The following is a 25,831-nucleotide window of genomic DNA, read 5'->3' as shown; positions in this document are numbered from 1 at the left end:
AAGCTGTCACAGGAGTGGTGAGCCCAGGGGATGATAACAGGGACAGGAAATACACCTGCAATGACAAGCCCACTGACCAGACAGTACAGAGTAAAATAAAATCCCAGCAAGTGGGAGGCCATGTCACATATTCACTCAGCTCACTAGCAATTAGCATGGGACCAAGGCAAAAATATTGCTGAAGTGATGGCTCCCTGAGATATCCAGAGAAGCTTCCTACCACCTCCATGTTCTGTACTTCTCACAGATCTCCAGCACATGGAGAGCACTCACTGAGGAACATCTGAGTAGCAGCAGGGACTACTTAAAAGTAAAGTGTACATTACAGGTCATATATAGACCTTATAGCAGCCTTCTTGTACCTAAAGGGGCCTGTAGGAGAGCTGAAGAGGAACTTTTAACAAGAGCATGCAGGGACAGGAAAAGGGAAAATGGCTTCAAACTGAAAGAGGGAAGGTTTTGATTAGATATTAAGAAGAAAATCTTCACATCTACAGGACAAGCAAGGGATCAAGTGCACACAGCATGGGTTTAGGAAAGGCAGGTCCTACCTGACCAACCTGATCTCCCTTCTGTGACCAGATGACCCATCAACGGGATGAGAAAAGCTGTGGATGTTGTCCACTGAGATTTCAGAAAAGCTTTTGACACTCTCTCTCAGCAGTCCCCTGGAGAAACTGGGTTCTCATGGCCTGGTCAGGCACACTCTTTGCTGGATAAAAAACTGTCTTGATAGACGCACCCAGAGAGTGCTGGTGAACAAGTTACATCCAGCTGGGAGTTGGTGTTCCCCAGGGTTCTGCACTGGGGCCAGTCCTGTTTATTATCTTTATGGATGATATGGACAAGGGGATCTAGGACACCCTCAGTCAGTAAGCTCAGCAGGAGTGTTGATCTGCTGGAGGACACAAAGGCTCTGCAGAGGGCTCTGGACAGGCTGGATCAGTAGGCCAAGGCCAACTGGATGAGGTTCAATAAGGCCAAGTACTGGGTCCTACACTTGGTCCCAACAACCCCATGCAGTGCTACAGGCTGGGGACAGTGGCTGGGAACTGCCCAAGGGATAAAGCAGCTGGGAATGCTGGTGACAGTGGCTGAACATGAGCCAGCTGTGCCCAGATGGCCGAGAAGGCCAATGGCATCCTGGCCTGGATCAGCAATGGTGTGGCCAGCAGGAGCAGGGCAGGGATTGTGTCCCTGTACTTGGCACTGGTGAGGCCACACCTTGAGTCCTGTGTCTGGTTCTGGGCCCTTCACTGCAAGAAGGACGTTGAGGTGCTGGAGAATGCCCAGAGAAGGGCAACAAGGCTGGGGAAGGGTCTGGAGCACAAGTCCTGTGAGGAGTGGCTGAGGGAGCTGGGGTTGTTTAGCCTGGAGAAAAGGAGGCTCAGGGGAGACCTCTCTCCACCTCCCTGAAAGGAGGCTGTAGCCAGGTGGGGCTTGGTCTCTTCTCCCTGCTAACAGGGACTGGATAAAAGGAAAAGGCTTCAAGCTGAGCCAGGGAGGTTCAGGTTGGACACGAGGAAGAATTTTCTCGCTGAAAAGGGCAGTTAAGCATTGGAACAGGCTGCCCAGAGAGGCTGTGGAGTCACCATCACTGGAAACATTCAAGAAACAACTGGACAGGACAGCTTTATGGTCATGGTGGTGTTCAGTCAAAGGTTGGACTCAGTGATCTTGGAAGTGTTTTCCAACACAAATGATTTTATGGTGAAACACCAGAACAGTTTGCCCAGAGAAGTCGTAGATCACCCATTCCTCGAATTGTTCAAAGCCAAGTTGAACATGGCTCTGGATAACCTGGTCTAGTTGTAGACGTCCCTACTCACTGCAGAGGGGTTGGACTAGTTGACCTACGAAAGGTCTCTGCCAGCTCAAATACTCTGTAATTCTAGGATTAGAATTAAAATCTCCTAGTTCAGTTGCTTTCTTAAATATCATTTTAGATTTTGAGACATGCAAGCCTGAAATAATCTTTCCCATATTTGGATGATTTAAAAGAGTTGCGCTATCTCAATAAGTAAATTTCAACTAAGACAAGGAAGGGAGGGGAGGGAAGGGAAGAAGGAAGGAAGTGGCGGAAGGAAGGAAGTGGCGGAAGGAAGTGGCGGAAGGAAGTGGCGGAAGGAAGGAAGTGGCGGAAGGAAGGGGCGGAAGGAAGGAAGGGGCGGAAGGAAGTGGCGGAAGGAAGTGGCGGAAGGAAGTGGCGGAAGGAAGGAAGGAAGGAAGTGGCGGAAGGAAGGAAGGAAGGAAGGAAGTGGCGGAAGGAAGGAAGGAAGTGGCGGAAGGAAGGAAGGAAGTGGCGGAAGGAAGGAAGGAAGTGGCGGAAGGAAGTGGCGGAAGGAAGTGGCGGAAGGAAGTGGCGGAAGGAAGTGGCGGAAGGAAGGAAGGAAGGAAGGAAGGAAGGAAGGAAGGAAGGAAGGAAGGAAGGAAGGAAGGAAGGAAGGAAGGAAGGAAGGAAGGAAGGCAAGCCTAAGAAAACTTTAGATGGCAGCCGAAGAAGCAGAAACAAGATTGCCAAGTCCCCAGTTTGAGAAGCACTACAAAGCTGTGCAACAGGCGATTCCACGGGAAGATGAGAAAGGGAAGCACAGGTCAGACTTTCTCCAGCCCTTTATTAATAAAGGTAGAAAACAACAGAACTCATTCCCTGAGTGTCTTCTCTCTTGCACAAAAATAGGTGTTAAAAGTACAATACATCAGATTCAGTCACAAACATGCACACACACATTCTCATGCCTCCCAGGAATGCATCCTCACTAAAGGAGATGCTGCATCCAACACATACTATGGATTAAATAAAAACAAAATTTCTAATCTCTGGTATTTTATTGTATCATCCTTTCACCTTCCCTCACAGAATTCACAGAATCACTGGGTGGGAAAAGACCCTAAAGATCATTGAATCCAACCCATGCCCTAACACCTCAAGTAAACCATGGCACTGAGTGTCACATCCAATCTTTTCTTAAACACATCCAGGCATGGTGACTCCACCACCTCTCTGGGCAGACCATTCCAGAACTTTATCACCCTTCCTGTAAAAAACTTCTTCCTAATATCCAACCTGTATTCCCCTTGACGTAGCTTGAGACTGTGTTCTCTCATACTGTCAACTGCTGTCTGGTGAAAGAGACCAATCCCCACCTGACTACAGCCACCTTTCAGGAAGCTGTAGAAGCTGTAGAAAGTGATAAGGTCACCCCTTTTCTCCAGGCTAAACAAGCCCAGTTCCCTCAGTTGTTCCTCACAGGGTTTGTGTTCCAAGCCCCTCACCAGCCTCGTTGCCTCCTCTGGACGCGCTCAAGCGTCTCAACGTCCTTCCCAAACTGAGGGGCCCAGAACTGGACACAGCACTCAGTTTTGCTTCAGCTGTAAATTGTGGTTTCTAGAATTCATTTTTGTAAATTATTTGAAGATGAGATTGTGGAGAAGCTGTCTGAAGAAGATCTAAACTCTATGGGCATCATCAGCTATAAATACTGCTCCATTCACATCAGGTTCTCCTTCTCAGCTGTATATGGAAATTTGTTTCAACAGCTTATCTTCGAAACTCCACGCACCTCAGAATCACTGCTCTTCCAACATCTTAGATTCTCACATCCCAAAGGACTACAGTTCAATAACCCCATTTCTCTAAAGGCTATCTATAGAAAATTTGCAGAGGTGTTCTGCCCCAATCTGAGAGAACAAGAACCAGACAGATCTCAGATATTCAAGTCAATAGTGAAAAACTGTTCAGTGGACAAGGGACACTGCTCACTCTTTCCCAACTAAGTGCCTGTGTTCGGCTGCAATGCCAAATCAAGATCATTTAACTAAACTTTTTCCTGTTGTAGAATAAAGGCAGGTGTTTTACTTCCACTAAACTGTAGAAAGGCCTATATTATCTCAATTTGCAGGGAAATTCTTTAGCCAAGTACAGTATAATAGTATAGCCAAGAAGTAAACACTTCCAGTACTCATGCAAGGGGGACAACAGCATCAAACATCAGCATAGCGTAGAAAGGCAGATTACAAAGTTAGTGGCCACACAGTGCCCCAGGTTATACAAAGGATATACAAAGGATGTCCCTCTGTGAACATCTCAAAAAAAAATCCAGGGAAAATGATATACCAGAGTCTCCAGAATTTTTCACTTCTCTCTAGACTGCAGCAAGTAAAACTCTCAGACTCACAGAACAAACTCACAATTTTCATTCTTCACCACTGCAATTAGTACATAATTATATGATAAAATACTGCTTTCTATTTTATCCAAATCTTACATTGGATCAGATGTCACAATGAATTTGGTAAAATTAATGAATTTTGTGTTTACCCAAAGGGTTTTAAAAAAGACTTTATTAACTGCTATGAAAAATTTTAATTTTAGCACACCTTCAGTGGCCCTCAAAAGACTTCAAAAATAGTAAAACCACTCCTGGAACTCAGTAGTGAGTAAGCTTTAACTAACACTGAAACAGGCATCCAGTTTTTATTGTAGGCTTTTGCTCCACAGCCAAAAGAACTAGCCAATTGTTCTATACCATTGCTGAAAAACAAACGTTTCAAGACTGCAAATACAACTGTAAAACTTATCTCCTACATACAGACTTATCTGAGGATAATATTTCAGACTATTAATAAATGTAATTTGGAACATTGTCCCTGTGCCTTCCCCCAGAAAGCCTTTCTACAGAAAAAAAATAATATAAAGAAATAATCTGCCAGTCATAGGCAGTCTTATGTTTGTTTGTATCTACCTAGTATACAATGTAAAAAAACTAGAAATAGAAAATGCAACACACAAAGTTATAGACGTAGCACACTTCACAATCAACACACAATATCAAAGCATTCTTCCTCACTACACATCCCAGAGGCAACTAAAAACACAACTTATGAATACCATCTGCTTCTATTGTCTCTCTAGCAATGTATGAGCAAAATACACAGATTTAAAAATAGAGGAAAAAGTCTTACTCTGCTATATCAAGATATCCACAGGAAGCAGCTGCATGTAGAGGTATCCAGCCTTCATTATCTGGTTGATTAATATTTGCTCCATTTTCCACCAGAAATTTCACCATATCTACGTTATCATCTATACAAGCCTACAAAGAAAGAAAGAGTTAAGAAGTAAGTTCATATCAAAGCTGTTCTACAATGGACATCTTTAAGCAAAATCTTTGGGAGAAAACGTAAGTATTTTCAGTTCTGAGGAGGAAGTAGGGTTTCTTTGTTGGGGTCTGACAGCAAAACAGGAAGAATTTGAGAGATAAACAACAGGTGTTCCAGATCTATAAAACTTTTTAAATAAATTAGTTTAAAAAAGCAAAAAAATATTATTTTCTCAGGTAAATGCATTCTGGTTTTCTGATAAGCCCTTTACAAACCCCACTGAACCCTTATTGTCCAGTATAAAATGGTTCCTCAAGCCGTCCCTTCATCCCAGGTCCAGCTCAGCCACTTGAGTGGATATTAAAATTGAATAAACAGCTACACCATGAAGCAGAATTGTGACTAAGAGCAAGGGAAACACTTTGAAAACAATACCATAATGTGATTTTACCTGCAATGTTCATGAAACTGTGGGGTACAATGGGGATGCTGCATAGTATTTTAACATCACCCCACTGTTTCCTACTGCAGTATATTCCATACCACCATAAATCTTATAACAGTCTATTAATCACTCCTGTTTGTAAACTTATTTGAGTATCATTTAGGCAGTTGCAAAAATCTTATCATCAGCCCACATCTGTTAATTACCAAGCAAACAGCGTTGCTCAGATGCAGAACTGCTGCCATTCTGCAGAACTCCATCTTGGCTGACTCCTGTTTTGCCTTTCTTCTCTGTGTTCCAGTATTTTTCTCACAGGGTGCTCAGTGAGTTTTCCTGCCAACTTCTATCCTGCTGCCCTTAAAAGGGCAGAGCAACTGAGAGAAAAGTCCCTCTGCATTTCAGGGCAGCAAGAACTCCAAGCAGCTAGACCCCACAAGACTGGTATTAATTTTTCAGCTTAATAAATCAACAATGCTACATAGCCACATGGCTGAAATGAGAACCTCTACTCTTGAGCTCCTAAATCCTACTAGGGAATTATGCCTCTAATGAAATATAACTAAGGTATAAATTTTACTTTTCAGAATACTTCTGAAAAATTCCCAAAATCACATAATGTTTCACTACAGAAAGAAAACAACTCGGATATCACTATTTAAGCAACTGCATGCTCAAAGATTAATCCTGAAGCTTTCCTCCATTCTGCAATGCTGAGGCAACAGCCACACCATGAGGAAAATGTTGCTGCCCAGTGTAAGGAGCCAAAGAAAACCAGCCACAAATCATCCTTCTTTAACTCCATTTGCTTTAGTTAGGTACAGCTAGACTGCAACTAGACTGCAATACACTGCTTGCATTATTTGTTTTTCAGTTAAAAAGATAACCCCATTCTTAAATGAAATCTTCCCTTTCTTTTCAGGTATTCTTGAAAACTGACTTGAAAACTTTTTAGTCATATCCATCCCTAATAAAATAATTTCTTAACATACTCCAACAATAAAGACTACCAGTTTGTCAACCATATTTGTCTTCAATTTCTCCCACTTATCAACAGTGTACAATGATTACACACTTATAACAAGCTCTGAAAGAAGAGAATCACCTCTTTTTGTAAGACTTAATTTTGTAACTTAGTGATAAAGAGTCCAAACACAAGATATGGTTAATCAGTTTAGGAGGAAAAGAAATTCAAGAAACTCAGATGTCTACACTTAACAGAAATATCAACCATATATAGCCATATATCCAGTTTTTCTGGATATTCAATTTGTCCAACCACTGATATTCTACATCTATAATAATATTCACCATATAATTATAAGGAAAAATAAATTTATATCAGAAACATTTTTTCCAACACAGGTATTTGAATACTAAATTTTAATATGATGCATGCTTAAGATCTTAAAATTCAAAAAAATTCATTATCTGTGAAAAAAGCTGTCTTAAAACTGATTACTGCTATTAACCAAAAAACCCAAAAACCAACCAACAAAAAACCAAAAACCCCAAAAACAAAAACCCAACCATCTGATTGTGACACAACTCAACAATTCTTGCCTATTTTTCAAATACACATGAGAAAACCTGGCAAGACATAGTCATAAAAGTGCTGTTGCTAAGTGAATCAAAAGCTTACATATGCAGCACATTAAAAGACATATGACTAAGTGGCTAAAAATATTTGACCAAATTTGGGCAGTTTATTGTGCCATACATGGCAATAATCAGGAGAGCTCAAATACACTTTTCAGATATTATCAGAAACTGTACATTCATAACCAAAAATATTTTATTAAAAACTCGCTGTTGTCTCCAAAAAGATAATACCTATCTTAAGTCTAGTACAACAAATTGCAATTGATTCTATTGCTGAAAAACATGAATGGATTGCATCCTATGTCTCCATGTGCCCTTTTTTTTCTTAACAGAACTACAGGCAGGTGTTACATAGATCCTATCACTCTCAGCACTTTCTGTAGGAAAGGCACTCTCACTATCATCAGGTACCTTAAGACAGAAAGCCAAGAAACAAATGTTATAAAAGAAATTTTATCTAAATGTTTTTCCATTTCTACTGCACTGTTCACTTCTAAAAGCAATATTTATCAAGTGTCAGAAGTGCCTCTGTTGTTAAAGACTGACATCTCAACCACAAAAGGAAAGCTTGTCAGAGCAGCGTGATAAACTTAAAGCAGTAGTCACTGAACAGACTGCCCTTCTAGATCTCAGCCTGCAGGTTATTACAAAGGGAAAAGCAATGTTCATGCAAGATGTAAATAACTAGAATTCCACTGATGCTGCAGTAACTCAGAAAGATAAATTCTCACTTTTATTTCTGTCCCAGAATCTGAACACAGGATACAGACAGCTGCAGGTCTTCCTTCTGCACATCTCTTACAGCCCTTCCAAGACTCACCTCAGTTCTTTGCAGTCTCTGCCCTTATTCCCAGTCTCTCCCTCCATGGCCCACATTCACACCAAGAGCACCGTAAACCACTCAGTGAAAGCACAGGTCATCCTGAAGCTCTTTCCAAGTGCTTGCAAAACACATCTGCAGAGCACATACACCAGCCAGCTCCTAGGGCAAGCAGAACACGGGAGCTCACACACAAGATACCCTTCATCCCATGAACTGCTTTCTCTCCCTCAACCCCTCACCAACTGCAGAAAGGCATTTCCACATGAAGCACTCATTACCCTGCCAGATTTGACCTAGCAAACGGGCCTCAAACAGAACGACAGCTGCCAGTGCAATCATACAAACCTTGTTTCCTTTGAGAACCAATTTAGAAATTAGGCTAATCAGTCATAAAGTCAAAGCAAAGTTGAGAATACAAAGTCTGGTTACCTTTTCTGATAAGAAAAAGGAAGTACACTGAAGTCCAGAAAAGAAAACCACTTTCCATTTGTACAACAACCTGAAACTTGGACTACAAAGACCAGCAAAAATCAACAGCACCTGGCTCCCACACAGACCAGTCCTAGGTAGGTCTAGCTTGTGCTGGTAACAACATTTTAACATTTTCCCATAAATACCCAAAAGGAGACAACCAGATACCTGCTGAACATGCTAGACTATAAACTGTCTGCCACAACTTCGTATTTCAGTGCAAGTGGCAGGTGATGTTGCTGGCTCTTGATACTACGCGCTAAGAACGCAGGTGACGGGGAAATACAACTTAGTCAGTAGCCTTAAAATGAAGCAATTTTAAAAGAAACATCAGAAATGCTTGGTTCTTCAGGGAGTAAGCACCCAAAGAATTCAGCAGACAGCACTCTCACCCAAAAGACAGGAAGAACAAGCCTGTAACTATTTTGAAAAAATCAGAAATCTTGTAGGGAAAGAAGCAATCAGTCTGTTAGAGCACTGTCCCATTTCCATGAAGCAGACCCATACACCATGCACCTTACATGGGGCTACAATTTTTACTGATTTTCATTAACATCTAAAGAGGTAACGCCATCTAAATTAGGCATTCAGACATTATACTTCTTTTAGTGAGTTTTGGTAAAGTTTGTCTCCGTTCTCCACAAACAGATTAAAATCTACCCTTTTACTGATTAGATCAGTATTCTGATCTAGTCCATAAACTATTTTGCATCTATTATGAAAGCAAATGTTTTTTGTTTGACACCTCTGCCATCACATTTAATTTTTTCCTTTTTTACTCTTGCTACAGGAAAGAGTCAAGAATATGAACACAGAAGAATATATTAAAGGGATGAAACAAGTCCAACAGCCATTCTGAATTGCCTTGTGAATACTGGAAACACGAAGAAGACCTCACACAGTGGGTCTGGAGTATAGTTTGTCCCCTCTTTCAATTTTTCCAGTGAAGTAATTCCAGTTGGTCCAACGGGACTTAGCAGGACATGAACATCTGCGCTAATGCACCTGAGAATCAAATTAAAGCAGCAGAGATAGTTAAAAATGGCTCCTGTTCTCTTTACCTTGGGTTGCTTGTTCCTCTGCCATCACATACCACACTTCCTTACTATGTCAGCTATGCTGACACATTGTGCTAAACTGGATCAGAAAGGCAACTAGAATTTAAAATGAAATAAATAAGAAAAAGAAAGAAAAATAATCTTATCTTTATATGTTTAAAGCAGAATTATTTGCTTGGATTACATTAAAATGGGTTTTGTATTCAGAGAAGCAGCATTGTTCTGAAATTCATTTTCATGTTCTAATTCCACTATCAAAGAAACAAAATTTAGTTGCCCTTTGAATTTTCACCCATTATAAAGCCTGTGTTAAAGCTTCTTGTTTCAAACTGACACTTTTTGAAAGACATATTTCTAAATTAGCAACTGATTCTTACCCCTTGTACTTTTGAATTTACAACACATTTAAGCCTAGTTTCTTGTTTGTAAGTATTTCACAGAAAAATAAAATATTTTGGGTTGGAAGAGACACATCTATATCCAAATGCCTGTCATGGGCAGGAACGTCAGGCTGCTGAGAGCCCCATCCAACCTGGCCTTATACAGCCTTCCTACAGAAATCACGTAACTCACTGTCTATCTCACTGTCCTCCCTCCCTTCCTTACACTTCCTCAGCAGTTCCACCTCAAACTGAGACAGGAACAGAGGCTGAAGAGAACTAAATTCACCAGCTGTCATGAGAAGGTGGTTAACCATGAATCCTCTGAAATAATGGCGCCACAGAGCAGTTCACAGTGTGAACTCAACAATTCCTGCTCCCACCCAAGTCCTCGTGCTGCCCTCCCAGTGAGCACAGCACCATGAGATAACCCCCACAGTTTGAACGCTGGTCTCACTCTGCAATGATTTTTGCCCTCATGAGGAAAGGTTTTCTTAGGAGAGAGGACACTGCAGTTCACTAATCACATCTTCTGTTCATCTTCACTGACACTGGGAAAAAAAAGAATAAGTTCACATATTGCAATTCTTAGACGTTTTCTTCTGTCAATAAACCACTAATGGAGAAAGTCTAAAAAGAAATTTGGTCAAAAGAACCAAACCAGGTCCAAGCAACACTTTCCACTTTTCAATAACTTACATATTTATGCTGCACATTAACAATGCAATACCAACAAATGAAGTGGCAGTAAGGTGTATGAAATGAAACATGAGCCTTATCTAACTTTCAAGTTACAGAGTCAAAGTAATCTGGGAGTTACTGCCACTAGAACAAAGGAGGAATTTTTTTGCACCTTAATTTCTTACTCGGCTATTAATTCAATGTTTTCATACCAAGTATAACATCCTAAAGTTCTAATACTTGTTATGACTACATCCTAAGATTCAATAAGTATTCTGGAACACTCTCAGGATGAAAGGTAATAAGAATGACCAACAAATGAGGTTATGAAATATTAGTGATTACTACACCTATTTACCATTCAAGCTATCACTATAAAAGCAGGTATTTTACATTTGCCAAGCATTCTGTTTAATACAGTACATATAGGGTGAAGAGGCTGCTGTTGATGTGCATGTTTATGTTAAGAAACAGAAGAGTTTTGGTGTTGTAACAGAACTTCAGGTCTTAATCTAGTATTACAGATGACAAATGTTGCTCAATTATGAAATTAAGCGTTCATTTAGCGAAGCCACAAGTCACAGCCTCTATTTTTCACTGAGCTGGTACTGGATACCTAGCCTACTGAAAAAATCTAATTTTAGGATTGAATATTTTACTTTGTTAAAGCATGCTTTCTAGCAAAAATGGTATGGCCTACAATGCAAATATCCTTGCTAAACTAGTAATATTACTCTTTTGCTAGACTAGCGTTCCTTTCTTTAGCTTGCCTGTAAATATTGTGCCTATGATACACTTGTGTGTTATGTTTTGGTAAGAATGGCCTACTATTTAAAATCCTGGAGAACTGACCCATAAGAAATAGTTAAAATTATTATTACTTTATCTGATAATTCAAACTACCAAAGTACTTCAAGAGTGTCTCATGGCTTCTGCAAGCAACAGCAAAATCTTCTCCAGAGAAATCTCTTGGAAACACTTCCCTTTTAAGCGCAGAAAATGAGAACCATTTTAGACATCTGCAAAAGCAGGTAAGAAAGAGACTTTCTCCTAAGGAAAAACCACTACTTGAGGATGATACAACATTTCATGTCCGTTCAAGTCTCATGGGGAAGGCATGCAGAGTCTATTGAAACTGAGCACCCATTAACTATCCTTGCTTAATTGAAATACCACGGAACTGTCAAACACTGACAAAAATAGACAAATCATTCCAGAACTCAAACTTCTCTAGCTATTATTTCCACTTCATGTAAACAGCTTGTCAAAGTTTTCTAAGATGAATACATGAATATATATACATGAATATATCTCAACAAAAGTTCACTTAAGATTTTCTTTCAGCTCCAAGATAAAACCAGGTGCTACATGAAGTCAGTAAATGTTTAGCTCAAATATGCAGTAAGAGCACAACGTAATTTCCATCCTACAATTCTGTCATGTTTTCTTTGCTACACTGAATTACAAATTTAATTACATGCCTTTAAGTTTTGCTAGTTTGTAACTTATAGTTAAAGCCACAGGTTTAATTATGGGCACAATTAATGAAAAATTCTAAAATCTATCGCTGCTGATACTGATATAATCAACATGTTAAAAAATTGATCTCATAGGGATTTTCCACTATTTAAATCCTAATGAATGCTTAACCATAGATCTTAATCAGGACTGCAACATTTGAGTTGTTTCAGAGTGCTTCAAGTAAAGATAGAACTATTCTTGCCCTCTAACCTCCTGCCAAGATAGAAAAGGAGGAGAGTTGGCTGCTGCAACGTTTTTTACTCTAACCAGAGATGCTACCCTGAGTGTTACCAATCCCAGCAATGGATCAAGACTCATTCTGACAGACATTATATGGACAAAATAACCCAGTCTAATGTCTGCTCCTGTTCTAGCTGAAATAATCCCCACTATTCCAGGCTACCTAGTATTGAATGCAAATGTGCTTCAAATAAATATTTGTTTTCATTTTTAGCTCTGTGAAAATCTATTTTCAGGAACACTTGAAATTCCCATACCAGAAGTTATCTCTTAATTAAAACCACCATACTAAATATGTAGTATTAAGTTTTAATGGTATTCATCTACTTCAACGCAAAGGAAAATCTCAGGACAACCTGCCAAAAACATCTGCCTAAACCCCTCAAATAATCCTTGGAAAATGAGATGTCATGGAAAAAAAATATTTTGGAAGAGATCAAACCAAATGGCATTGAAAGACTAAGTTACTGATGCTGGTGCAGCTCTATCTGCCTGAGTGGTCTTTTTTGTCCTGGCTCAACATATTGACAAAGTTGGTAAGAGACTGGACTCTACGAAGCAATCTCTGTCTGACGTTCACACAAATGAGGCTTCTTCTTAAACTTGTGGCCTGAGAAACAACTTCTGCTTTTTCTTCTGATTTCTTTCAATTTAAAAAGAAAATTAGTACTTTTTGTGGAATTTGCTTACAAATGAACTTTCAGCAGCTTTTTAACCATAGGCCAAGTGAAAGAACAGGAGTTTACCAAGCAAAATGGAGAAATGAAGATCTGACTGACACCATGGTATTATAGCTGGTACAATGTGCAAATTCACAAGATGTCTTGAACCCAGAAGGCTTAGGCAGGTAAGTATGTATAAATTACATATGACAGATCCTCATTTTAGCACACACCAAAAATCAGTGAATGTGGGAGTTGCATCCAGAACTGAATTTCAAGCTCTGTTGTTCCACAGAAGGCTTTCTCTTTTTTCTGGCCTCTGTTGAGGCAATTTCAACAGATCAGAGAATCACAGAATGGGTCAGGTGGGAACAGACCACAGTGGGCCATCCAGCCTAAGCCTCCTGCTCAAGCAGGGTCATCCTCAGAGCACATGGCACAGGTGCTTGAGACGGTTCTCAAGTATCTCCAGTGAGGGAGACTCCACAGCCTCTCTGGAAAATCTGTTCCAGGACACAGTAAAGAAGTTCCTCCTCATACTCAGGTGGAACTTCCTGTGCATCAGTTTGTGCCCACTGCCTCTTGTTCTATTGCTTGGCACCACTGAGAAGAGTCTGGAAACCTCCTCTGACACACTCCCTTCAGATACTGACAGACAGGGACCAGGCACCCTCTCACTCATCTTTCCTCAAGGCTGAACAGGCCCTGTGCTTGATGCACCACAGTCAGTGGGACAAAGACAACACAACCCTCCACATCTACCTCCTGACAAGTATGGAAAAGAAACAAGGTTCACGAGTAAACAAAACTGGCATCCTGTAAAAATACAGTGCCATTATACAGTAATGCTTTCACTAAGCATTTATTGCTACAACTTTGGCAGATAGCAATTAGTTTTCATGGTCACACAATGTGTAGATATTACATTTCAGAAGGAGAAAGCAATGTCATATATTTTTGTGCAATAACATGTATTTTTGTCCCAGTCAAATTAAAGAGTAGCCAATTGCATTTCAAATAGGGTTTTTTTTTTTCCATGAGTAAACATAACCTGCTTTTAGCATATGGGTGTCTAATCAAGTTCTTGGGCCAAAATAGCTTTTCAGTTTAAAATACTTAACCTCCTGATATCCCCTAATGCACTTTCTTAACCAATATAATCTAGCAAAACAAAAAAGCGTCAAGAAAACTTTGCAGGGGAACCTCTTTACATAAACAAATAGCTTTTTTTCATTTCTATGTTCCTTCTATTAAATTTAAACAACAAGTGCCAAGTTTTCTTTTTTCCCCTCTGCTTCTGACTATCACCTCTATACAGTTCTGAGTTCTTCAGAGTGGAAGAGTGCAGTGCCTTGGAAGAAAGCAAACCTAACCACATCTATCAGCCTTCCTCTGAACTCATAGGCTGTTTGTACTCCAGTCATCAGCTGACATCTAATCTTCTGTATTAGCAGGATCCAGGGGAAGTGTTCCCTGCTTTCTAATTTTAGCTAAGTGAAGTGGCAGAACTGAGCAGAATAAAAAAAATAACATCGAATTTAAGAAAAACAATAATAACCCTTCACACCATCAAGGGGGAAAAATTTACATGGTGATAGAGCATCCCAGAGTAATCAAGACAGACTTTCTGTGCTCTGATCCTACTGCACCTTATTTCTGACAATAAAAAGGGCCTTTAACAGAAAAAAACCCCAAGATTACAGATACAAAAAGGCAGTAAGACACTCATTCAATTAGCACTTGCCATGTGCAGTTTTCTCCTTAGCATTATAGAGTATATGAGTAGTAAAAGCAGATCTAGTAAGCTGATAGGGGTGGTATCAGTCAGGGCTCTTTTACTCCCTAAGCAGGGGAATCTATGCAAATAAATGACTAATTTGTATAACTCAATTTAACATAGAATAAAAAGTACGTGTGAAGTATGAATAATAAATCAGTTAGATTTATATGCATTTTACCTGTAAAAAGTGAATATCATCCAATTGAATGAAAAAACTCATACATGGATGGAACCAAAAATAAAATGAGAACCAACACTGGCATTTCAAATTGCTTAAACATTAATCAGATAATGTTAGATATGATAAATATATTTGTTTATCAAAACTGCATTCTGTGCACAAAGCCACTTTAAAAAAGTAGGACGACATATACACATGGAAATTAATTGTTTCTCAATTTTCCATTTCTAAGGAAAGAATATCTTGCCCCTGCTACTTTCTGTTCCTAGACTGGGAAAAGAAAAGCTATTCTTCTCTCATGTAAATCCCAGAAAATTCTTCAATTTGTGATCAAACTTATGATTCATTGAATTGACTAGATAAATTGGAAATAATTTTCAGCTTTTCAAAAATGCTACTAAGTCTTGAAGATGACTTAGGTTGCGAATCAGCAGGTTCAGGATGAAGGTAAAGTATTCTGACAGGCTCACCCAAACGTAAGCAGAAAACCAGGGTTTTTCTGAAAAAAACCAATTAAACAGAGTTTAGGTGAAATTATCCAAAAGCAAATCAGCCAAACTTGTTACAGTAAATATCAAACAGCTTCTTTTTCTCAAAACTGTATTTTTAATGTAGATTTTTTTCTATTCAGATGGTAATAAGGAGAGAAACCTGCAGCTTCCAGTCCCTGCAACTCTGCACGTGTCAGACAATACCTGTACCTGGTGTTTTAGCAGTAACACCTCAATGCTCCTCAGGACAGGCCTTGCTCTGAGGCAGGCCAGCACAGAAGTGTTGAGAAACCTCCAGAACAATCTTCGTAGTACGGTGTGTTTTACACATAACAGTGATGTCTATGCATTTTAACTTAATTTTTCAACCAAAAAAAAAAAAAACTAAAAACCCCAGGAACCAGCTCTCCAATTTTCTGCAATGGCTGTGGAACACACATATATACATAACTTCATTTTACAATCACTCATTTAATTTCTGCTTTCAGAAATACATGCAGAACAAAACCAGAAGAAACTGGGACCTGCTTTGCTTTCTGTTCTGTTGAAAGTTTGAAGGAATTACTCAGGGGAGTGCATAAGGTATAGACAATGCTAAAAACTTTGGTGTCAGGTAATTTCCATATACATTTTCATATTCCACATTGTAGGAACACACAGAGCATCATTTGGAAGAGCCTGTCCAAAGCCTTTTTTCTCATTTAATCTGAACAAAAAAATGTCCCTGTGGTCTCCAAAAGTTAAGGTACTTACAACAGACAAGAGTCACCAAGACTCAAATTCTCTTCAATTATAAGATGAATGACATCAGGATATACCTAAAGCCAAAATTCAAGTCAGACAAGTAATTTAAAGAAACCTTTGGAAGTTAAAAAATAGTGTTTTCATGGTGTCCCATTGCTAAGCAATCCTCTAAAATAATTTGTATGCGCTTCAGAATGTTTAACAAAATTGTTTGTTCAAACAAATAAAGAGATAATAATCAAACACACCACAAGCCTCTGTCAATTATAAAGAATAAAAAGAAATATTCAAGACCAAACTCCCTCTCTCTCAAAGGCCAGCTATGCAGCTGTTCAACTGCGCACACAGAGTTTGCAACTTCTAAAAAAGGCGTTTTTGCCACAGTGTAACTTAACACTGCCCTCAATAGGCTCGCCACACCGCGAACTTGCCGAGCTTCCTCACTGGCTGCAGGAAGATGGGGGCGCTCCCATGTGGGCCCTTCCTCTGCCCCAGCAGCAACCCCAGTCCCACCTCAACAACTGGCCTTGGATTCTATCCAAATTTTTCACTGGCGCGAGAAAACAGCCGTGAGTACTTCCTAACAGGGAAGGCCATCCAGGATTTCTCTTGAGCCACAAAATCCACTTTGGAACCCTCTCTCTCTCCCAAAAGAGCAGGATAAAAGTACCAGCTTTGACATCGGATTCCCTCTGGTCTATATAAACAGGAAATTCTTTGGTACAGTTGTCCCATTAGAAACTCATTATGACAGATTAACGAAACTGCAAGTAGTCACAAGTTCCTAAGAAACTACTTACATCCCAATTACAGTGAAAAATGGTCAGGAAGACAACAGCCAACAAGTAAAATAATCTGAGCTTACTTAGACCCACCCACAACAGTATGTGTCACTATATATACACGATACATGGCATTTTAAAAGAGCCAATTTTCAAGTCTTTTTTTTAATCCTCTGAATGGGTGTCACATGAACCAGAAGCCATTTTCTAAAAGGCAATTTTATTAGGAAGCTACAGTAGTAAGGAAATAAAGCAAAATTATGGTAGCAATTAAAAATAATTTTTAACAAATAAAACTGAGACAACCAAGATAAAATCTGAAGTAAAATGGGTATGGATAGTATAAACTTTCAGTAACAGAGCAGAGATTTGGAAGGAAAAGTTAGAAACATCAATGAAAAACACAGCTGTCATGGGCAGGAATACTAAAGCATTTTTTAGATATGTTAAGAGTGGGAAAAAACCCACAAACAGTATATAGGGCATAAATAAATAAATATAGAAAGTTGGTCAACAAATACTTCTATTTTGTGTTTTGAAAGAATCAGAAAGTTTTATCTTGCATAATGAGGTTGATATACATTCTATTCTACTAGTAATAAGGAAGAATATTAAAACCCCATGGACCACTATTTTAACTTAGTAGATCTTGGTCACAAGTGTGCTTGGGTAGCTCCCTAAGCACTCTTCAAGAACTAATGTCGCTTTAAGGTTGCCAACGTTTGTCTTCTAAAGAGATTGTGAAATACGTGCAAAACAGCAAAGGACTGATAACACCGTACCAGCACTGCAAAGCAGCAACAGGAATGCTTGAATGTGTTAGCTTGTCAGCCATACTGGATAAAATAAATAAAAAATTAACTAACAAACAAACAAAAAATAATCCATGTGAAAGATTCTAAGATAACCGAGGTTCATTAGGTTTATCAGCCAGAAGGCTATACCATGTCAACACAGTTATACTGTCCCAAAAGCTTTGCTTAGCTTCACCACCAGCAGCACTGCTTTTTCCGCACCATGGAGCCTGATGACCTGATGGGCCCAGAATGCAGCTGACACTCACTCCTATGATCTGGGGCACGAGCAAACAGTTCTGAATCAACATGGGTCCACTGAGGCTCTTCAAGCTTGCAGCCCTGCCAGATGAAAGCTCACCCCCCTCAGACCAACTGTTCACAGACGCTCATGAAAGCTTACCAGCAGAGACACCTTCGGTGCAGAGCCTGAAGAGGCTTCCTCAGGAGAGGACACCTTGAAGTATGTCTCCCCAAACCTGAGTTACAACAGATTTCTCTTTTTCTGTCACAGTATACCCTCACCATATGAAGTATCAGATTAACTCTGATGTGTGCTGTTTCGGCACACAGTGCATGAAAACCCAGAACAAACTGAGCATTTTTGAGAAGCAGTTCTCTACACTGCATCTGCAACCAGTGTTACTGTTGTTCTCTTCATGGCATTACAAAGCAAACCAGACTCTGACACAGTCTCTGATACTTACTCTGATACAGAGGTCAAGAATGATATATGTTGACTTTTCCTCACTGTATTAGAAGCATTGTTATACAAAAAATGTTATACTTTTTGTCAGTATCTTACAAAAAAAGCAGCTTCTTTTTCGTCAAACTGCTGTGTGTGCTCCAGCACCAGCACCATCTCAAGCCTCATTCTGCATTAGTTTGCATGCTCTGATGCAGGCTGTACCACCTTCACCACTGCCACCAAACACGTAAGACAGGGGATCTGCAGCATTTCACACGGCACGACTTAATGACTCTCCAAGTCACAGCTCTGGTCATGCCTATTTTGTGTGGCAGAACCTGCAGTGCCTCAAGAGGTCATGCCTGCTATCTCCTAAGTGTCTACAAATTCTAGGGAAGAGTTTACAGACAGGGCAAGGAGACACCTGTATATTCCCCATCCTCTACAGAGCCTTTAATCCTCACAAATCAAGTTATCTCTGTGTGTAGAGGCAAACCTGTAAACTAGTCAATGCTGAATTTTGTAGTTCTTGCTAACCTTCTTAAGAATAATTTCATCTATGCAAGCAAGCCAGAGTAAAATACTGTAACTAGATGAGCAACTGTCACCCACAGCATACATGCCAAAATCTGCGTGACAAAATCATGGTGTCCTCCGCACTTCTGTCACAGAACAAGGAATTCAGACTTTCATACACCTGCTGCAGCAGTTCACCTCCAGCCTCTCAGTCCTGCATGCCAAATTTTGGAAGCTCAGAAATGAGTTCCAAGGAGAAAAGGCACTAAAGAAACTTGCTAGTGATGTATTTTTTTCACTGTAGCTGCACACAGTACCACTTTTAAGAGATAATGGAGAATATACCTTTGGTAAAAGTTCTTGAATGCTGATGAAAACAGACACTTTAAGAAAGCATTTAAACTGAGCTTTTATGATCTTCTTTTCCTGCTACACTTGATTTTAGGCAGTTACACAAAAACCATATCCCAGTTGATAGCAATTGGATCCCCATCTGAATATTTTGCTTTAGATTCTATGACATTCAGACAATGAAAACATTTCAAAGTTCTTATAAACACCATCCCTATCCAATAATATGCCTATGTTTCAAGATGACTTTTAAGCAATAATCTGTTCCCTGCAGGAGGTAGTGTTATAAAACCAGAAAACCCTAATTCCTTTGAGCTAACATACACTAATCATAATCACTCAGGGCATGATTCTACACGAGTTCACTGTTGACAAACAGGGAGGTCCCACTCTCCTCCTCATTCTCAACTGCACACTCCCAAAAGCATTTGTCAGACTCTCCATTAGCCAATTCACTAACCAGCACGGCAGAAACAACCTTTTCTTCCTCCCCACCCACTGAAACAAACAAAAAAGGAGGAGGGAAAGGAAACAGCATGGTGGGAGGAAGAGCACACCCTCTCAAGGCAGCAAAGTAGGGTACTGCCTCAGTTGCACCTGCAGGAGCTGCAGCCACTTCAGTTTCAGTCTAAAAGGGATTCTAGAGAAAAGGACAAAAGCCTAAATTGCTAATTATGCACTAACTCGTTTATATTGACTTCTAACTTCTGAGAGGCTGCTGACATATCTGAATTACAACAGGACACAAAATACACTGAAGTTTCTCTTTACCAGGACTGTCAGCTTGAAAGAAATAACAAAAGCCCAGAAGTCTGTTGTTTACCTGACCTTACCAGTAGGCATGTCATCACAAAATCAATCACAAATGTTCTGAAGTTTGCTTGTTGTACATCAGATTACTAGTTAAAGGTGATTATTATTAAAGAGCACAAAAATGAAAGCCTGGCAGAAAAGCACATTGGCTTCAAGGTCAGCCATACAAATGCACACTGGCTTTACTGACTGCCTTTCCCCCACAAATACCTACAAACAAATGCTAAACAAGTGAAAAAAAACCCACAAAAAATGAAATTGCTTTAACATTATGGAAAAAGCACACACACTGCCTGAGCAGGGGGGAAGTCCAAGCACTGCAGAGTTTTGGTGGGTACCCACCCAGTGTCCCTGGAAGGGGAGGAGCAATAGCAAGGACAGGGGTATGGTTTGACAGGGAAGACTTCCAAGTTTTCACATTTCAGACAAATGAACAAAGGCCTGTGTGACTTTCTCTACTACTCAATCATCCACTGTTCATGCTGTAAACCAAAAGCTCCTGCAATGCAAACTGTTCTGAAAACTGGTCCTCAATTAATTTTCACAAAAGCTCTATCCATCAGGCTAGGGGCCATACTCCAAATGCCTCAGAGTACTTGGGGAGAAACGGACTCCATGTTGTACAGAAGAGAGAAACCCACTTCCTGACATTCCAGAAGATGACCTTTGATGTCTTGAGCTTGCTCTTCCTACTCTACACACATGTACAAAAAAACTTCTGGAGGGGAAAGCTGTTCTGCCAGCATAATTTTCACTATTAAATTAGGCAAAAAAAGTGCTAGACCTTTATGCTTCTCCTAAGGACTCTACTTTGACATTAAATATTCATTTATGCACCTATATATAAGCAATAGTAAGGCTGAACAGCCAAATATTCCAGGCCTAGGAAATGCTTTGATTAACACTGCCTAAGCCAAAGCAATTTGCCCAACAAACCTCTGACCTGCGTAGAGTCCTACATGATTTCTACTTCCCTGTGGCTAAATGAATTTGTTTCATTCAATCTGTGAGATGATCAGTACTTTTGTAATGTGTGGCTATTCAAAATTATGGATTTTTCTTTATCTCTGAGTGTTTAGCCTGTACTATTTAAATCTTGTTCCAAATAGAGCTCACTCTCTCATGTGCTCTTACTTGCCACTTGACAACCATTTAGGTAGATAAGCAGGATTCATAAAACCTCCATCCCAAAGTTACTGCTTTAGAGATCATAAAACAAACAAACCAAACAAAAAGGTCATCATAAGCCGTGTCCCCTGACTTAACCATACAATTGGAAATGCCATGGAACTGAGGTTTTAGGATATCCACTACTTCATAGGGCTAAAGGAAAGCTTCCTTTGATTACACTTACAAATGCATACAGATTTTCCTGCAGATTTCCCTCCTACCTCATCCACCACTCTCCTCTTTTCCCCCTCACTGATAAAGCAAAAGTTCGATGAGCAACAGCATCTTTTATCACATGTCCTGAGCTTTCCCAAGAGCAAATCATCTATGAGGCCCCATAATCTAGGTATGATGACGTAATACAGTATTAAAAGGTTAATGCATGTTAAGTCCAAGTACAGATTTCATGTTAATTACCTCATATCTAATATACCAACAACCAAGTTCCTTTATTTCAGTACTCCCAATATCAGTCTTTCTTTTCCACACTATCACCTAATTTTCCTAATTCTCAGTTTCACCCTGACAGCCAGCCCACATCTGACAGCTTGCTCTTGCCTCCACTCTTCTGACTCACTCCTACGCCCCTACTCTATTTTTGAATCTTACAGCTTCCTCCTCTGTGCTAATGGAGGCAAAGAGGTCACAGCACAGATAGAACCAGCCCAAGTCTAGATGAATTTTACAAGTCCACAGCACACTGACATCTGTACAGCTGCTGTGTTCTGAATTATCATACTCAAAATTAACATACATCTATCACTGTATGGTACTATAGGTTTTTTTAGATCTTGGTATATTCTATTGGATATTAGCTTTTCCCTGAAGCACTCTTCTGGTAAACCTGAAAATATTTGAAAAAAGGTTTTCTTCTGAAAAATCCTATCGCACTGCAAAATGCTAGAATATTAAAACATAGATCCATCCAAGGAGATTTTGCTTCTAGCAATCTAATCCAGTATTTTAAAAAAATCCATCCTCCTTTACAGCTTCATAGCTGAAAACTTGTAGAGATCCAGAGTCCTGGTCAAAGGGATGGACTGTCTCTCAGAAAAATAACTCAATAGGCAGAACTCTTTGGCCTAGAACAAAATGACACTGACAACCATGTCACAAGACTAAAAATCAGTAATAAGAGAAATCTGTTTGCCATTTCTGCTAAAACAATGAGTTCAAGTCATTACATGAAGCTAGTAGAATCTGCAACCAAAAGACATGAAGAAACAAAAGCTACTCTTCTGAGAGTTGATTGGAATGCTACGTATCAGCAGAAGCAAAGATGACTTATAACTGGTCTCAGTAGCCTGGCCTCTCCTTTGCACACAAATCAGACACTGCAACTGTACGATTAACTGAAAGAATGCTAAAGGCCTCAGACCCTTATAGAGGAAAAAACCCTCTTAACTACAATTTAAATTATACTGCAGCATTTTTACTGATACCTCTCAGAATGGGAAAGTGATGAAGGGCTTTGTTTTTTTCTCTTATCTGCAATAGAAAATTGTTTTTTTTATTAGGACTACAAGTAAAGGTAATGCTGTTCCCGCATTCAACAAGATTCTGTGTATCTGAATAAAGAGATATGACTAAGTTTAACAATGTAGCCTCTATTCAGGAGGGGTTTTTAAAGTATAGGTATATAAATTACCACACAGAGAATTACAGTAAAGCTTCTGTGCATCCTACCACTTGAGAGTAAGTACAGGGTAGCTCACCTCACTGGTGCTACTATACCCAGATGCTCTTTCCAGAGGAACCTGAACCAGATCCCTCTGAAGCAATCCCTTAATATGCAAGCCTGAAAAGGCACTTATTTAAACTCTCAGCATACAATGGGGCAGAGCAACTGACACCATCCACCTGGACTCATGCAAATGGTTTACAGTGTCCCACATGACATCCTTCCCTGTAAGCTGGAAAGATCTGATGAATAGATTTGATGAATGTATCACCTGGTGGATAAAGAAACGACTGAATGGCTGCATGTAAGAGTTGTGGTCAATGCCTGTTGTCCACATGGAGACCAGTGCCAAGTGGAATCCCTCAGCAGTTGGGGCAGACACTGCTCAACATCTTTGCCAGCAGCACTGACAACGGCACCAAGCACACGCTCAGCACGTTCGCTGGCACGCCGTGTGATGCAATGCCATCCAGGGGACCTGGACACGCTGGAGAGATGGGCCAATGCAAACCTCATGGAGTTCAACAAAGCAAAGTGCTGGGTCCTACATCTGGGTCACAGCAATCCCAGAAACACCCATAGGGCTGGGCAAAAAAGTGACTGAGGGCAGCCCTGTGGAGAAGGACTTGGGCTGACGTTTGATGAAGACTCAAATGAGCCATCAGTGTGTGTTCACAGCCCAGAAAGCCAAAACAAGCGTGGCCAGCAGGCCAAGGAGGGTGATTCTCCCCCTCTACCCTGCTCTGGCTGTAACAGCTACTGGAATGATAACCAGTTTACAGCAAGCTTGGGTAGAGGCACAACAGCTTACATGACAGCAAAAGTGCATTATGCAATAAAGCAGTATTATCAATATGCTACTACCCTTCATTAAATTAATTTAGTCTTTCATATAAAGTCATTGCCACAAAAGAAATTTCTTCTACCAGCTACACAGGCTCTTGCCACATTTTCAGTTTTAATAATTAGCTACTGTGCTACTGAAGGAGGCCAAGAAAGAGGGTATTACAGACAAAGCTAAAGACAGCTGGGCTGGTTTTTTTTTCCCCTGTATTTGGATGGCTGCCTTCATTTCACTGGAACACTACAAAGCAAGTTGACCATATAAGGCACTGGGATTCCCATGGAAAATGCTTACACAAATCTATCCATGAAATCTATTTAGTTTATATATCACAGTTAAGATGAACATTTGCAGTATATTTTTAAGACACTTTAGAATTAAATCTTACACATATAGCATAACTTTGCCTTAACTGAGCTCATGCAAATAGCCTTCCAAAAGAATCTACAGCTTAACATTCAACTGAATGCACTTCTTTACATAATATTAAGAACAGATCAATTTCAAAACTGCAGGGAGCATTCATAAACACAACATCCTTGATTTTGGTGCAAAGGAAAAGTACCAGAAAAGCCTAATTCAGGGGTCTGACAGCAAATGAATCTCACTGTCAGCTACTGGCTGCAGCCTGCATTTATCAGAGGCAGAAACTCGCTGCATGGAAAGATTATTTGTAGCCTAGATTCCAGCAAGAATAACTCTAACGAGCAAGTGCTTATAAGGAGATGGTAATACACAGTCTACAGAGAAAGAACAGAGAGAACTGAAGAAAGCAACATTCTTGAACAGATAGGGATGTAAAATAGAAAGGACTGCAGGGCTTCCACTTGAGAAGGGCAAGGGACTTTTCAAGACAATGGAAGGAAACGTCAGCCTAGAAGATGGGGCTTGAAAGAAGTAAGTATGAACTTCAGGATTAGACATATAAATACAAGAATACAAAAAGCTGCAGTTAGAGGTACGTGCCAGCATGACAACAGTTATCTTCTCAGCTCTAAGGTTTGTTTTTCAGAAGGAATCAAGCACTTAAACATTGGGAAGCAACACTTCTAACACAGGATCAAAATTTCTAGAGAACTCTGCCATACTCTTTATATACTACCTCCCCTTAATATTTGCATTAATCTTTTTAGATAAGAATTTCACAATTGATCTTTATGAAAGGTCAATTTTGCTAATAAACTATGCATAGTTTAGTTAATACTGGTTTTCCTCTTCAAACAGATATCCAAACCTCACAGTAAAACCAGACTACCAGATCTGTTGAATTAAGTAGAACATTTTGTGCCTACTTTAGGTAGGACTAGAATGTAATTCTTCAATAGCCTATTGACTCCTAAGGACAAAAAAATGTGCTTGTAGATTAATACAATCTGAACAGAACTATTCCTTCCAGTAAATGTTAGCTGCTGCCAGATCTAGCTGCCTTTTTGCACCTCAGCAAATATACTCTGTCTAACAAAGACACTAACAAAAAACAAAGCAGAAAAACTAAGCAGTGTGTAGCCAAACAAGACCCAGAACCAGTTTTATTATAGAAACTGAGTACATATGTCACCATGGTAAAAATAAAAAAAAAAATTACCACTACCTTTGTGTAAATGATGAAACTTTAGTCTGATCTTAAATTTGACCCTGAGGCTAAACACATTTGAAGCCTATACGCCAGACTGTGAATCAGGAGCCATCTCTACTCAAGTTTGGAATTCATTTGGCTAACATTCCCCCAAATTAAAAACATTCCATAAGAAGCTGTAGATTTATGTAATTTTATCCACAGAGGAGAGCTAAGACTAGTTCTCTCAATCATGCCACTGGGTGGACCTAAGCAGCAGTTTAATGGACTGCTCAATTGGTTCTTGTATCAGTATTTTAGAAGTTACTGCTGTCCAACTGCAAGCTCATCTATCACACTGACTTGCCAAGTCAACAAATTGAACTTCCCCACACAAGAGTCAGTGGGTATGGGAATGTACAGGAGCTGTCAACAGGATATGGGAATGCACAGGAGCT

General features: G+C 39.8%; 1 protein-coding gene across 4 annotated transcripts in view; it reads right to left on the bottom strand.

Moving 5' to 3' along the window:
- The window catches only part of PPP1R12A (protein phosphatase 1 regulatory subunit 12A), a 113,034-nt gene that overhangs the window by 63,320 nt on the left and 23,883 nt on the right, over positions 1–25,831 (bottom strand). For all 4 annotated transcript variants that reach the window (XM_058804530.1, XM_058804528.1, XM_058804529.1 and 1 more), the window contains exon 2: positions 4,966–5,096. In XM_058804530.1, the coding sequence (XP_058660513.1) occupies positions 4,966–5,096 (131 nt within the window). The remainder of the gene's footprint in view (positions 1–4,965; positions 5,097–25,831) is intronic.

The sequence above is a fragment of the Ammospiza caudacuta genome, chromosome 5, assembly GCF_027887145.1.
Source record: "Ammospiza caudacuta isolate bAmmCau1 chromosome 5, bAmmCau1.pri, whole genome shotgun sequence".
NCBI classification, from domain to species: Eukaryota; Metazoa; Chordata; class Aves; order Passeriformes; family Passerellidae; genus Ammospiza; species Ammospiza caudacuta.
This window is presented reverse-complemented; position numbering and strand designations above follow the sequence as displayed.